The 16,200-nt window shown below is 42.8% G+C and overlaps 1 protein-coding gene across 4 annotated transcripts in view; it reads right to left on the bottom strand.

Annotated features, from left to right (window-relative positions):
• Positions 1-16,200, bottom strand: part of pvrl2l (PVR cell adhesion molecule related 2 like) — a 242,152-nt gene that overhangs the window by 94,499 nt on the left and 131,453 nt on the right. For 2 of the 4 annotated variants that reach the window (XM_020618476.1, XM_020618475.1), the window contains one exon: positions 3,130-4,874. The exons of the other annotated variants lie outside the window; for them this stretch is intronic. In XM_020618476.1, coding sequence (XP_020474132.1) covers positions 4,243-4,874 — 632 coding nt within the window. In that variant the 3' untranslated portion in view covers positions 3,130-4,242. Of the gene's footprint in view, positions 1-3,129; positions 4,875-16,200 lie in introns of those variants that run through there. 4 annotated transcript variants of the gene reach the window in all.

Genomic DNA, 16,200 nt, shown 5'->3' with positions numbered 1-16,200 from the left:
CTCTTCCCCTCTGACAGAGCCAGGTGACCTGTTACAGCATCCTCTGCTTAGCATGGGTCTCGCACTCTCAGCAGCAAGGACACATCCTTACAGGGGTAGCGTTTAGGACTGCAACCTGCCCGAGTACACACCACGTGAGGCAGGGCAGTGGGCTAAAGATCAGAGAGGGATGCTTGTAACTAGTGCAACCCCATTTCCGAGTCACCGGACAGGCTGCTGAGACAGCCCCTTTCATCTGCTATCAAAAGAACAATTCAAAGTTATGATGTCTTATTTCAGGATGATTAAGTGGTTTTTATTTTCATCAAAGATAGTCTTGTCAAGCAGCATTTCATTTGGTTCATTAGATTTATGTCAAGGCTGTGTTCTTGTGACTATCCTCAACATACAGAGATGTATTCAGACATTTTTCTGTAGTTTTCTTTAAGTGAAGTCTTTTCAAAATGAACTAATGAGATCAAGCACAAACATGTTGAACTTCCAAAGTTTCACTGCTTATGTCAATACTAGTTTTAAGGTGAAATATGTTTTATATGGCTCATTTGTATAATAATATGTGATCAGAGACCACATCCGGAGGTGATCTGGCTCGCATTGTAAAACTCCAATCCGTACATCATGACAAAATCCACCCAAGTTGAAAGGTCAAGGCCCGTGGACTGCACTGCAAGATGATGCAAAGATGGTTCAAAGTGTTATATACAGTAACAGGACGATTCCAGGTGTGACCACAACTATTTTAGGTTGAAAAAGGTTTTTGTGACAAAGAGCACTTCTTGCTAAGCTTGCAAAACTTGAAACATTTAATGCAGCAGATCTTTCAGGAGGGTAAATATCCAAGAGCAGGTGCACTACACTGAAAAAGAGAAGAGTATTTATAGTCTGATAACACGGTTCTGCTTAATTAATTACTGGTTTTCCACAGAGAATTGTTTCAGGAAGGTTTTTTATTGAAAATGGGTTGTGCAAAAACAAAAGTTATGACTGATGATGAGTTTTCTCACTAAGGATACGTGCACGCTACAAGAATCTTGGACTAATTAACCGCCAAAGTTGTGATCAGAGTCAGCTGTTTAGAATTATGGCACCGCAAGAAACCCCCAGAGAAAAGATGTGCTGATGCATGCAACAGCCAAAGAAAGGGTAAACACGCTGGAGAGGGATGAAACTGAAGATCCAAGAAGTCTGGGATTTTAGCTTTCGGGTAAAAATCATTAACATTATAGTCTAATAGGAAAAGAAGATGTTTTCCATTTGGTAAAACATAAGTTATTGTAAGCATCCTTAAAATGCAGGTTCAAATTGTAAACTGGATATATTTTTATTAAAACAATAAAACCGCTTTTGTTCTCCAGTGTTTCAAAGTCTGGATCTTGGAGCATGCATGTACCCTGCGGAGTTGAAAACACCCGTCAATAATTTAATCCAAACTGCAGTAATACAATAAACAGGTCCTACCACATGTAACCACAGACGTTAGTAGAAGTATGGCTGATTGACATTAATTGGCAACCTGTCCAAGCACACTGAGAAGCCTCATCAAATGCCTCCAGAGAAATGTACAGTAACACAGCAGAACTGTTGCATTTTTTACAGAATAATAGATTCCACAGTGTTTAATGTTCAACAACAACAGACCTGCTCAGGACTAAGTGGGCAGTCGAGCTGAAACCGGCCTCCTTAACACAACAATCGATCAATTAACTGAGGTTTCACACTTCAAATTTGAAACACAGCCTTCAGTTTGTGGACAAGCCTGTGTTCAGACCTTAAAAACTAACCTGTTAAAATTCATTTCGGGTGATAACAACTTAATTATTATCACAATATAATCTTGCAACATGGTGAGAAATGAGTCAATGAAATGGGAAATGCGTTAAGAGGTTGAGATAATTTTTATAAAGAGGCCTGTTTACCAACACAAAACATACTGAACTTTCCAGTGTTGATTATCACCTTCCTACAAGATTCCCTTTTCAGATCCTTTCTCAGAATTTGCTCTTGTAATACTTTTACAACCTCCTCAAAATACTCTTAAATGAAGCCGACTAAGATTATTTAAAACTAACAGCATACTGTTTTATTTTCACTCAAGGAACTTGACTGCAAAATGACTCAAGCCACCAAAGTTGAACACAAGCCACACGATCACGTTGCATGTCTATTGTAACTAAGTGTGAGTTTTTAAAGAAGAGCATGTCCCCAGTTAAGCTGCTGAAGAATGTGGCACCAGTCAAATGCGTTGTTCTTGTGTTAGTCTAGAACTTTACCAGGACCTCTGTACATCTCCACAGAGATCGGTTTGCCTGTTTGGCAAAGCTCTCAACTCAACAGTTCATCTAAAAACTGTCCATTTACTGCACTGAACAAATGAATAGGAAACATAGGAAGGAATAAGGCAAATGTATTTAAGAAACACGAGAGTGACATCTGAGTCCCCAGCTCTTGCATTAACAATACTGTATGTAGCAAAAAAAAAACAAAAAACAATACATTTAATAAAAGTCCTGCAGCTTTTTCCAGTGAAGCTTTGCATGTTCAATCACCTCTTGAACAATACACAATTATATGAATGTTTACTGAAAGATCTCATTAAAGACAAACACCGTCAGCAGTTATTTTAAGAATGACACCAGCTGCTGTTTGAACACAGTTTAGTGTAGTAGAAGAAAAAGATTTGGGAGTTTGGGATTTCATTTAGCCAGCTTCCACATCCTCTTTTGAAATGTGTCTTGGAGCGTGACTTTCCGTCCAATCAGAACACAGAACACGGAATAATCCGGTACATACCGGAGCCCAAGAACGTTCTTTGAATGAATACATGGGATACAGCAGCCTCTGACAAAGCCGGTGAATATTTTGCCTCATTTAATGCGACCCAGATAGGAAAATAAATACGAGTTATCCCCTTCTCATTGTGGCGCTCGGCTAAGCCGCCCATTGTGTAAATAAAGGAAAAGCAGAATGAGAGAAAGATGTAACGTGTGTGGGACAGATGGTCAGAAAACATACAAATAGTCCAGAAAGTGTGTGTAACGGAAATAAGTGAGAAAGAGGAAATGTAGATAAAGTGAGAAGACAAACAGCAAAGAAGGAAAAAAGTGAGTGAGAAGAAAAGAAGAGCACATCTTTTTTTTCCCATTAAATGAGTCATTACCATCCCAATGTGGAACTGTGTGAAACTCCCAGGGCTCCTGGTGCGTCTTTTCCTTAGTGAGATCAACACCATTACACAACAGTAACAACAACAACAACATCTACAACAATAACAACAACTGTGCTATAGTGACACGGCGCCCAATATATAGATGATGCACATCATTAACACCACAGCCAGCTGCACATTAGCACACACTGTTAAGTCTGTTATGTTACTCAGTTTAGTGGCCCTCGCTTCAGCGGCACCCATCAGAGAAACCAGGTGGTGTCACAGGGTGGGACGAAAGGCCCCGAGTTTCCAAAAGCCCCAAACAAACTGTCACTCGGTCCAAGAGAAACTCCATCGGCGCTGCCGGAACGACAAGTTCAGCCTTTTCAAGCTTTATAACAATTCAGGTGAAGTCTCATGTGCGTGAGAAGAGCTGGAGTCGGCAGCAACATCCGCAGAAGCCAGTGGGACAGTTTCATGTTGAGCTGATCGTGTTGTTTGGTTGCTAACGTTTTCTTCTTCTGTTCTGAAACAGGAAGGCGATTCTGAATCGTTGGCATTGTGGAATCGTGGTTATCGTGTTTGCGGCTTTGCAGATTGCTTTCTTGTAAAGTTTAAATACAAACAATGTAGTCAGCACATAACCACACACTTGCAAAACTGAAGAAACAAGGATGTAGCAATAAGCAGCATTGTGTTGAGTTGCTGTGTATTTTCTTTTTTTTTCTTCCAATTTTGGCATATTTGGCCGACACTGAATAAACGGTCTCCATGACACAGATACACACAGTCACATATTCAGCCACAGTGCACTACTGCCACCACGTTTCCCTTCATCAGCTTCACAACTATTTCATTTTGACTTCCGTTTAAATCTTTCTTTAATCCTCTTTTTTATAAAATTACACAGTCAGTGTCAAGCAGAGAGGTATCACTGATGTTCTCGCCTGGATCAGGGTGGATGTTAAGCAGGTAGGTGTTTAGCTGATGAAGGTGATGTTGACTTATTTGGTGGCAAAGGGGGGCTGGCTCAGACTCCACGCCTCCTCCACTGCATCTCCTTTCCCTCACCCTTCCTTTCCTCTCTTTCATCCTCAGACATAAATGGCAGTCCGGGAAATGACAGAGCCATCTCTCTGAGACTCCATGTCATCGAGGTACACATCCATTTCATTTTCAGCGCCATGGCCTCTGCGGACGTGATAGGCCGGGGGCAGTATGTTCCCACCTCCGCCGACCCCTCCAAACCTATCGTATCGCTCCTCTTCATCATCCATGCTGTCATCCAGGTCGAACTTCCTCCTGTCCGTTTCAACCATCTCAGTACTAAGGAGGATGTCGTGGGCAGAGGGGGGGTTGCCGGTTGAGGGGTGGTGAAGGTGATGATGGTGGTAGTCGCTGGCCTTTTCCGTTAGAGTCCCGGTGGCATCGCAGCCCTCCCGATATGTGTAGATTGGCCCGATGTTGTTTGCGCCGGCCCCATTTTTGTTGCTGCTGTTGCCAGTCCCGCTGAAGAGCAGACGGGCTTTGTTGCCATAGTCTCCACCATTGCTGCCACCGCTACCCGTTGCTATGGAATCCCCACTGTTGGGGTACCCACGTCTCTGCTGCCGGCGGCTCCGGGTCAGGAGAACAGCAATGAGCGTGACAACCAGTACCAGGGCCAGAAGGGAGCCGATCACGGCGCCCGCCACAACACCAGCACTGGAAGGATCCTCGAAAGCTTCTGCAGAGGGGATGGAGGGGTTGGAAGGAGGGATGGAAAAATGAGAAGAGGAAAAGAAAAAGGAAGGAATTGATGGCTGATTTTTAGGAAGTCAGCCCAGTTTTGGGGGAGGTGTTCAAAGTTCTTCTTGTACTGTAAGTGTGCTGTAGTGATAGCAGTAGTGTCTTCTTCTACGTGTGTTACAGTCCTCTTACAAGTGTGTAGCAATGTTCTTCCCAGTGTAATCCCTTGGTTAGGGTGCAGTCAGTCATTGCTGGGATCAGGCTGAATGGGATTCATTCACTCTCTCCCAGCAGCTTGTTGCACTGCATTTTGCAGACATTTTGCTCTACACACGTCTGTCCAGCTGCAGGCACTTCAGTGTTTGTGGCCCTGCCCCCTTTGCCTGCTGGGGAAAGGCCTTTACTACTGTCCTTTGTGCTATACTTCATTTTGGTGTGAGCCAAGTTTGCCTCTCCACTCTTGTTTCAGTCGAAGATTGAAACAAAAATGAGAGATGGTTTTACAGCATCAGCAAAAAAGCAGTGTATTTTGTGCCTTGTGCTGTCTTTGCCACAGGTTAGAGCCACACAGACAACACAGAGACGGACACACAAGACAGAAAGGCAGAGGGGTTACTTGAAGATGGTCAGTGGAAGAAATGAGCACACAGTCTCGTGTGGAAAGTGCCAGAGTGTTCGACATCCCTGAAGCCCTCCCGTTTTTACCCTCCGTTTCTTTCTCAGCTACCTAATTACACTCCCTCCTCATCCCATCATGGCTTCCCATCCTCTGCTTCCTCCCCGAGCCTCTCTTACTGGTCAGCTACTCAAACCACAGGGCAGAGTGGCCGCCCGCTGTCAACCCAGGACCAATTCCAGATCTCACTGATCAGCAGTGCATAGAGGTAAAAGGTGCACACTGTGGTGCGAGACTCACACCAGGACATTTTAAAAGGATTCACTGCAGGAATATGAGACAGAAAAGAAGTCGGGCTCCGATAGTGTAGGATTTGTATGAGTGGATTCACACTGGGTTAAAAAGAGAAGGAAAAAGTGTCAAACCAGGCAAGGAGAAGTGTTGAGGCTAGTGTGCACAAATGCACAAGGCCAGCTAATGTTTTTCTCCTCTGCACTGCACGCTGATTTTTCTTTGGGGTGCAGCAAGGGCAGCAGAACACAGAACAGCAGGGAAATCTAAACCCCTTCCTGTTTTATGCAAATAACAGCAAGGTTCTGCCAGCACTCCTGGCAAACACAGCAGTGAATGCCAATCAAACAATCGGAGCTTGGCTGAAATGAGCACTGTGTGGGCTTATGTGCCAGGGCAACACCAGTGAGGGAATGACATTTTTTTTTTCTGCGTGAAATCACATTGGACATCAAATAATGATCTGTATGGTGCTGGCGAGAATGAGTTTTGCAAACAAAAACAGTGGGGGAATGTCACTAAAAGTGAGCCTGGACTGAGAGCCTGTGATTCATACAAATTGTTCACTGAGCAGGAGAAGGGGAAAAAGATGGGAGATGAAAGAGGAGAGGGACTGAACTAGAGGAGAGGAAACCAGGACAAGGGTTTTGGTAGTGGCGAGGAGTGGAGAGTTAAGAGGAGAGGTCTCACAAGGGGATGCAGGACGGTTATGCCAGCGTGAAACAGACGGCTTGGGCGAATCAGACGGGACTCTGGGGACAGGATGTTATGTCTAAATTAGGGGCCAGTGTCTGGTGATATCCAATTGAAGTGACAGAAGGCATTAAGGATGATGAATCTAACTTTTCCTGTCCCAGTTTTGTCTCTCTGCAAACTTAGACTGGCATGGAAACACGACATGCAGGCCAAAATGTTATTTATTGTGCCATTTATATTTTGAACATTAGTGGCATTTATCAAGTGAGAGACAGCTGAATAATGGCCTTTTTGTGGAAGGTCTTTGGTGGCTGTCGTTTTTTCTGTTAATCAAGTACTTAAAAATCTATTATGCTGTTTAGGCTATAAAGAACAATGCTCCTACAAAGGCCCATTAGAGCGGCATGTTCATTTTTCAATAACTCTTGGGTCACATGCAGGAGCAGCATGAGTTTTTTCTCCAATTTTCTCTCAAAGCCCAAAGCTGAGGGTTGATGACTGATATTTCAACAGAAATGGTCTTGTGTGAAGGAACTCAGACGCCTGAGTGATGACTGGGAGGAAGCTGTCTTTTTGTTAGTGACTGGGCTCAATGTGATGCGCCTGTGTCACTCACCTGACAAATGCACGTTATGAAACTATCTTAACTTCTCGTCTTTCAAGATGCAAGTTGCTGCCTACGGCACGTAACTCTCTGCACCATCACAGGCATAATATTGTTCTTTATAGAGATGTTATATGTATTTTTGAACTTTGGACAAGCTAACTGTTCCGCCCAGCTTCCATTTCTTTTGCAATGCTAAGATAATTAATTGCCTACTGGCTCCAGCTCCACACACAGACATGAAATTGATAGATAGTAATTCTTATCTTATGCTCTACAACAAAAGGAGAATAAATATATTTCTCAATAACATTTAACTGGCTGGTTTCAGGTGTTGCAGTACATTTTTAAATGTAATGTCAGGACAAATATAACGAACTGCATTTCTTATTACTACTCTCCATCAAACTGACTGGCAGAGCATGATGAATGGGCACAAGCCCCCATGGAGATTAATGGCCTCAACATGTCATGACACGAGCTCATCATGACACCATATAATGTTTAATGCATTCTGAAAATCCTAAATATATATCTATTAGCAAAAACATCTTTTATCAGACACAAGGCTCCCGCAGGCGCTTTCTGACATCACTTATTATGCCCCATAACACTAATGGATCCTAGATCAGCTCTGACAAAAATGTGCCAGATGCATGATCAACATCAGTGTCAAATCCTTGTCAACTGCCTTATGAGACACTTCAGTAAACACACTGCTGTGAGCATATTTTCCCAAAAAGTGAAGAAAAAACTGAAAAAGCAAAGGGACTATCGTTAGCCGGAAAATAGGCCGTGCTTGTCATCCTTATTTCTCATCAACAGCAGCAGCCTGCCTGCATTAGGAGGCATGGTGATAAATGTCATACAGAGACGCAGGGGAGCTTATATCTGTCTCTGTATTAGTGTCATGTACATGGAGGAGATTAAGACAGAGAGAGATCCATTTCTACCCAGTTACATCCACTGTGGTAGGGATGATCTAAATGAGAAGATTTGGGATGTGGAGAGGCAAGGTGCAAAGAGTTAGAAGGGTGAAGTGGGAAAAACAAACATTTTGGGGTGAGAGAGAGGAGAACTAGTCTAAAGGGAATAAAAAATAAATCATCTTTTGTTGATCTCCTTCCCCACTTCTGTCCTTCCTCTCTCCTTGCTTCATTCTCAGAACTGAAATCTAGTTTGAAAACACAGGGAGCTGCTTCAACAGTCGTATAATAAGCCAGAGGCAGCGACTGGAAAAGCTCCACAGTGGGAATTCTTATTAAAAACTGCTTTTGGTCAAGGACAAGATGTGTAAAAATGTACCCATGAAAATGCTCCAAACATCAAAATACCATGTGCCTAAAGACGAAATACAGAGGCCCATTTTCCACAACACTGACTTAGACAGAAGAGCTGAGTTTTTATATTAAATAAAATGTACATAGACAGTCACCTGTGACAGGCAGCAGCATCTGTATGTGTCCCTCCCTCTTTGTGTAACTGATGTTTCCACTGTGAGATTCTGGTCCACCATTAGTCGGCTCATATGGTGAGCAATTATTACTATAGACTGGACAAGAAATGATCAAAAACAGTACCCTAAATGTTGATTTTAGTTCCCTGACCTGTAGAACACTGTACTCTACTACTCAACTCCTACACAAAATATCTGAGCCAAGTTGCTTCCAAGTTCAGTACAAATAATGCACATTAATAAAAAAGTGCCTGCTGCATAAGCAGGAGAACCTTCAGCTCAGACTGTTGGCTAAACTGTTTTCAAATCAAACCCGCTCGAGGCACAACGTAGGTAAATAGTTAAATTCAAGACCAGGGTGCAGAGCCAACAAACCACAGATGCTAGTTTTACTTTGAAAGGTTTCTGCATTATAAAATAGAATATGACTCTGGTGCTACCATTAACTAAAAGCGACATCACGAAACATGAAGTCATTACTTCTGCTTCTTAGTCGAGCTGTTTTTCTAAGTTACACACTTCTAATTAGCTCTTTTTATGCAGCTATACTTAGGAGTGACGAACAATCCAAAAATAGTTTTCACTGAAAAAACTATTTTTTTTTTTTATTCCATCTGGCAAACAAGGTGAAAATGTTCATATCACTATCATCCCACCACTGTAGTAAGAATGTCTGGTTTTAGGTGCAGGCTTATATATACTTGATGAAAGTTTGTCATCTCGGTCTTTCCAAATATAAATCAGTACCAACAGCACAGATGGAGAATCCCTGCAGTTTTTACAGAAAATATTGAAAACTGGTTGGTATTTGTTGTGAGTTTGCTGCTTATCTGCGCTTTAAACACCCTTGAGCTTGAGTTTATTTTTGACTTCATGAGAATTTTTGGATCTATGAAAAAGACTTTTAGTTAATATATACAGTACAGATCCTCTATATAGGTCATGCAAAGAAGGAAAGAAAGAAGCTACAGACGGGTGACAGAGGAAAGGATAACCAGACACTGTGTCTCAGTAGGTGCTGCACCACCAGAACAGCTTCAGTGCACATTGGTATTGACTCTTCAAGGCCCTGGACTCTACTGGAGGAATGAACTCCACTCTTCCAGCAGATGTTCCCTTATGTGGTGTTTTGATGATGGTGGAGACGTTATCTAAGACGTCACCTTAACGTCTCCCATAGATGTCCAACTGGGCTGAGGCCTGGCGTCTGTGAAGGCCACAGCATAGAATTCACATTATTTTAATACTCAAACCATTCAGTGACCCCTCATGCCCTGTGGATCGGGGCACTGCCATCCCGGAGGAGCCTGTTCTGTTATTCAGGTGTTTCCTTTGATTTGTCACCAGTCTGTATATGAGCTTCAAACTATGCTTGGTTTATGTTTTCTAAGCCATAAACAAACTGCAGTAAAAAGAATAAAATCATGATTTGCCCCTGTGTGTCTGGGAGGCACAGGCTCATAATCATAGCAGATGTAAGTGTGGGGGAGGTGAGGCTGAGGCTAAATGCTATCACGGTGGGTTAATGGGACCCGGAGGCAACACAGGCTCGAAATCACAGGTGTACGGTATGAAGAGGATTTGAGGGTAACCTCTTCACTGGCACAGCAAGGTGAAGTAAAATATTTTACCATTTGCGCTGGCAAGAAGCATTTTGAGGATTGGATCTTACATTTTACTCGATGAAATGAACTCGCGCTCTTATCTTGAGTGAACAGGTGGAAGCAAAGCATGATGGAAGAGGTCAGAATGAAGGACATGCATCAATGAGGATGGTAATGAATTACAATTTCTCAGTTGATGATTAGCATCTAGCACAGGATACTACTTATGCAGCATCTGACTGAATCTGATTAGCATTTATTCATGGATGACAGAACACACTGACTATAAAATTATCCAGAAATGTGCATGTTCTTATAAATCAAACAATACGGCCAAATTACATCTAGGCCATTAAAACTGTTTATACACCATAAATGTAAACAGCCTTTAGGCGGGAAGAGCAATTTAAACAGGTAAATAGGATTATGCTTAAGTTTTTTCCCAGTGTAATTGTATAAGAGTGAGACAAACAAGGGAACATATTGGTGCAGGTTTGGTAATAGAAAAATAATTACCTAGATCAGATTTTCATCCTCCTCTAAAAACAAACTTGCCCATTAACATACAGCAGTAACTTGATTTTTCTGATTTTGTTCTAAATCCACTGCTTGAAGTGGAACAGTACATACGTCTACACAGTACTGTAGTCGACATGTTACTCTTTGGCGTACTCTTAAAACCAGCTGCTCTTTTCTGATGAGGGCAGTCAAAGACATTGTCTTTTATTTCACGGATTCTTCATCCTTGTCAAAACCAGATACCTACAGTACACTACCCACAATGCAACTTATACTGCAGACAGTTTGGTCAAGGAATGCAGTAGCACTCCCCACAACTGTTGAACTGTTCCTTTAACTACTATCCAAATACAACTTGACGGGCACCAGGGATGAATGTGTTTTAACTTGTGCACATGGAGTAGAATGTGTACTCTCGAATTAACAACACATTGATGAACTAGTCAATAGCATGCTCAAGTTAATTATGCAATAATAAACAGCACATAGCATTAAATAATGCAGTTATTTGAATTTGTGTTTATGGATTGCCAGGGATAACCCAACAAAATTATGAGGAATGACACTACAAATCTATCTGGAGTGGCCACAGTTTGATTTACTTTAATTTATTGTTACTTCACATTAATCTCACAGCAAAATTCATTCAAACACCTGCCAGACTCTGTACATTGGTTTCAAGTTCAGAATGATCCTTTACTGTTTAATTGGGAAATATATCACATTAAGGAAATATTGATGCTGAATTTAATGGGGCTTTATGGATTTTAGTTGTTGTGTTACTATTTGTGCACTAATTAATGCACTATAGTGAAAAACGTTCAGTGTGGAGCTTCTCTTTTATCTTCAAAAAACCGTCTGCAACACACGCACACACACACACACACACACACACACGCATCCAAACATCAGTCACACTCACATTACATACAGGCACACACAGCTACACGGCCACACATGCATAATATACACATGAATAATGGCCTTAATGTTTCTCCATTCACTCACGCACCCAGATAAACACACACACGGACGCACACACAAACCTCAAAATCATCTATCAACCACTAGGCATTAAAAAGCCTTCAGTGTGTGTCTCTACCCCAACCAGAGTGACTGCACATCACACACACACTCTGCTTAATTACCCTTTATGACACAAACTCACACACATGCAGACACACACACACACACACACACACACACACACACACACACACACACAAAGAGCAACACAGACTATTCAATTACCCCTGATTATCCCTGATCTTCAGACACACAGACACACACTCCACTTCCCTCTCACACACAATCCTACACAGGCCTCCCCCTGCATTGAAACGCCAGTGTTTCCATGACAATCTCAGTCACTTCCTCATGCAACCCCTCGGTGCTGCAGTGAGGGAGGAAATTTCCTGCCTAAATCATCTTCAATTCCGTCTATTCATCACAGATTCTAGCTGGTGCTTTTCATCTCCAGTCCTCTCCCTCACTTTTCATCAGTGAGGAAATAATAATCAGAGGGTGGTTTAAAAGAAGAAAAAAAAACTATAAAGCACACAAACAAAGACAAAGAGACGGCGAGCGAGAGCAAGAGCAAGAGAGATGGGGGAAAAGTCAGAATGACTTTTTTAAGCGTCTTGTTTTTGGCATTTTTCTGGGCCCATTGAGCCTCGCTGTGCTCTCCTCTGAGACTCTCAGAATTTTAAATGCATGCTTTTTGACACAGAGCAAGCAGATGGGATGAAATCTAAAGAGCACAGACAGACGGGAAGGAGACAGAAAGCGAGAGAAAGGGAGGGAGAAGTGAGGGTGGATGTGGAGGGTGTGGATAAAGGAATGATAGATAGATGATGGATGGATGGAAGTGGAGATAAATGGATGGGTTCATCTCTTCCAAGCTCATTACCGCTTTTCACCTTGAAAGCTCATCTGTGTTGCCTTTTTCCAGCATAAAACACACACATTCAAACTTACCAAAGGCTCACATGGGAGTTATTTACATGCATGAACACACACACATCAACACAATCCATTTCTACGTACACACACGCGCACACACTCGGCCTAATTAAGTTCTTCCCATTCTTTGGCCCCCTGCAGGGATTATGAACTTCAGGAGCTTTCCCAAGTGCCTCCCCACCTTCCTCTTTGAGCGCTACACTCATTTAGCAACCAGCTGCTGCGCACACACGCACACACAGTCACTCTTATAAACACTCAATTGACTCTTGCACACAAAAACACACTTGTGCTCCGCAGACAATTTCCCCCACTCCTGGCTCCATTCACCTTAATAACCACCCTCAGCCTGAAGTGTACATGAAAAAAGCAAAAAAATTACAGCGTGTACATGCACATTTGTGCCGGCTTGTGCTCGCACAAAACGCATAAGAGTATGATCACACAGCCACAACTCACTTTGACAACGCTCTTGGCTGTATATGTGTGTATTAGTGCACAATAAGAGCGCTGGTTACTGCGTTTTTGTTTACGAAAACACAAGGAGACACACACAGATGTGCACGAACCCCACTCTGACACAACGCCACAGGAATGTGTGGAATAAACTCCTGCCAGGAGTTTTACTGAGCACAGATTAACTGTGCAGTTGTAAAATGTAGTCATGAAAACACACTGCAAGGCAACAAAGTGCAAGCACCAGGAGTGGGTATTGATTTTGGGTGTATGCGCAACCCCAGTGGGTTGAGTTGAGAGCCTGCTATTAACCGCCTTTTGTGTACATTAATGTGTAAAAACCGAGTCTTAGCAATGAGGCCAAGATTACAAGAAGACCCCAGCCTGTTATTTAACGCTGACTGGGCTGAGTCAGCGCGCTGCCAACCCTCAGCTAGATGTGAGGAACAGGCTAATCTCAAAGATAAATAAGGTCAGATCAAGACTTTTAATTGACTTAATTCAAACAAGCCAGGAGTTTATTTTAGAAGCTGATGGTGTAGATGGCTCGGAGAGTGAGGCCGCATAGTGCAGACCCTTGTATCCTTGGACAGGTTTTCTATAAGTATGCAAATGTAGTGTTTCACAGATGTTTGGTGGCTATATGCGTATTTGGTATTCACAGTTGTACATGTGGTTTTCTTTGCAGCCAGAGCACACTGCCATACTTTATCGTCCTGTTTGTTGGCCTGCATTTTGTCAGACTTTGTTTGTATTTGGTTGTTATCTTATTTTTTTTTTCTTTTTATCAATACTTCTGCACTCCAAAATGCAAAAGCTGTCACTCAAGGGAAAGACAGATATGTGCACTCTATTTACAAATGTGTCATTGAGATATACGTGTCCTACTGAATATTAAAGCTGCAAGAACCCCAGTAATTGTGTCCTGTGTGCTGACTAATTTAACTGGGCCACACGAACACTCCTCTGAGCCCTGCATTACGTTACCCACAATGTTACAGAAATGTCTTCTCAGCCCACAGATCTTAACATTTTTTGACTTCCACTGCATTATTATACAGGTCGGAGAGATCCTCAGGCAGTGGATAATTGGGAAATCCACAGAAATGTGTATCTTCTGTGCCGTCACCATAAAAAGGGCTGAGAGCCTCTGAATCTCTGGATGTGTTGCAACACTGTCATGGTTACTGTAAACGTCTGTGAGGCACAGCTGTACAATTAATTTTAAAATCTTATTACAGGTAGAACAGTGCAGTCAAGTGGTGCATGCATTTTGGAAGTCTGATTTAATCAAACCCAGACTGCTACCAGCACAGTGAGCACTTACTACCCACCGGGCCAGCAGGGTGGCCTGTGATTACAGAGACAAACCCTGTAATATAAAGACAGGAAGTCTATTCCAGATCTTTGCCCAAGGATGGGATCACACCTCCACTTTTCTTGAGTCCAGCTTTGCTTTCTTACACTTTTATATGGCCCATTTATTTTCTTGCTGCATGTTTACAAGAAAGCCACAGTTGTAAACAACAAGTCATAAGTCTTTCAGCTAGCTTATTTACTGGACAGTTCTGGGAAGCTGTGAGACGCTGCCAGGTGAAGAATTACTTAAAAAGAAGTGAATCCACTTCCTTTAACGTTTGTGTTTCTCACCATACTCTCCAGTACTTGTCACAGGCTGCAGTTCCTCATGGGTTTAATGTGTTAACGCTCATCGTTTCAGAAATGATAAACAGTTGACTATCGGGTTTCAACATCAGTGTATAAACACAGTACAACCTCGAGGTTTTGGGTGAAGCCCCGCACACTGTGTACACACCGTCTTCTCTTAAACAAGCTGCACTACGTAGCTCTTGAAAAAGAAACGAGGTTCTTATTTTCAGGGGTTTCGGTTAGCGTTTTAATGGTGCCGTCTTCAACTACATATCCAAACCGAAACTAAAAGCATAAACGTGCTACAGCTTTCCATAAAATTCTCAAGCCCTGTGTGGTGCGCGCGCTCTCTCAGACTGGTTTGGAAAGAATCAAATTATCCTGCTGACTAAAACAATCCTGACACTAGTTCTGTAAATTATTTGAATGGTGCCAAGTCATGATAGGGGTGATGTATTTTTTTATGCTTAGAACCAGCAGAGATGATAAAACACAGCCTCAGTCAGCCGACGGTGACCACATAAAGAAGCATTTAATGCAAATGTATGGTGATACATCACCTAACTGTGGTGCTTACTCACTGCAAGTCGCTTTCACACACACACACACACACACACACACGCCAACCCACGACACACGCTCATGCACAGAGTTGTCAACGTGAGTGGATTCAGTAGTTTAATGAACATTATTGATGGTGAGACTACAGCACTGCTAGCATAATTAGTGTGATGTCTCACACCTACATGTCTGTGGCTTCATTAATTCAGTGCAGATTCGAGCTAATATCCAAACAGGCACGTGCACATTCGAGCACACACTGGCACACACAAAGGAACACCATTACATCCATGTCATGATCCAGAATCCTGCTAGTGCTCTTGTATGGCAATGCAGTGTGAGGACCAATTTTATATCATGGGAGTGAGGAATTTTTGGCTGGTCCTCACTTTCCATTGCTCATGCATTACTCAGTGAATGTCCTCACAAAAATAGCTGTACAAACGTGTGTGTGTGTGTGTATGTGTGTGTGTGTGTGTGTGTGTGTTGGGGGGGGGGGGGGGGGGGGGTGGGCCCCCGCTAGTCTTATTCTTGGCTGAACACGGGGAGCTGATTGGATCCAGACCTTGGATGTTGATACTGATCAACAAAACCAGCTGAGTGAAAAACCGCCATCAGCCTCCCTCTCCCCGCTCTTTCTCTCTCTCTCTCTCTCCATCCCCCTCGACCACTCTCACTCAATCCATCTCCCTTTCTAAGTACCCCTTCCACTCCTCCATGTCCCCCTCCCTCCTCTGCATCTCTCTCTCCCTTTTAAATAGGGCAGTTTGTGGTTGGGTGACTCATTTCTAAGCAAATCTGGATGAGGGAAGGGAGGAGAGTGAAAGACAAGGGTGAGAGAGAGAGAGAGAGAGAGAGAGAGAGAGAAAAGTGGGGGGTTAACGGGACCCGAGAGAGCAGAAAGAAAGA

Source organism: Monopterus albus, unplaced genomic scaffold, assembly GCF_001952655.1.
Source record: "Monopterus albus unplaced genomic scaffold, M_albus_1.0 scaffold206.1, whole genome shotgun sequence".
Taxonomy (NCBI): domain Eukaryota; kingdom Metazoa; phylum Chordata; class Actinopteri; order Synbranchiformes; family Synbranchidae; genus Monopterus; species Monopterus albus.
This window is presented reverse-complemented; position numbering and strand designations above follow the sequence as displayed.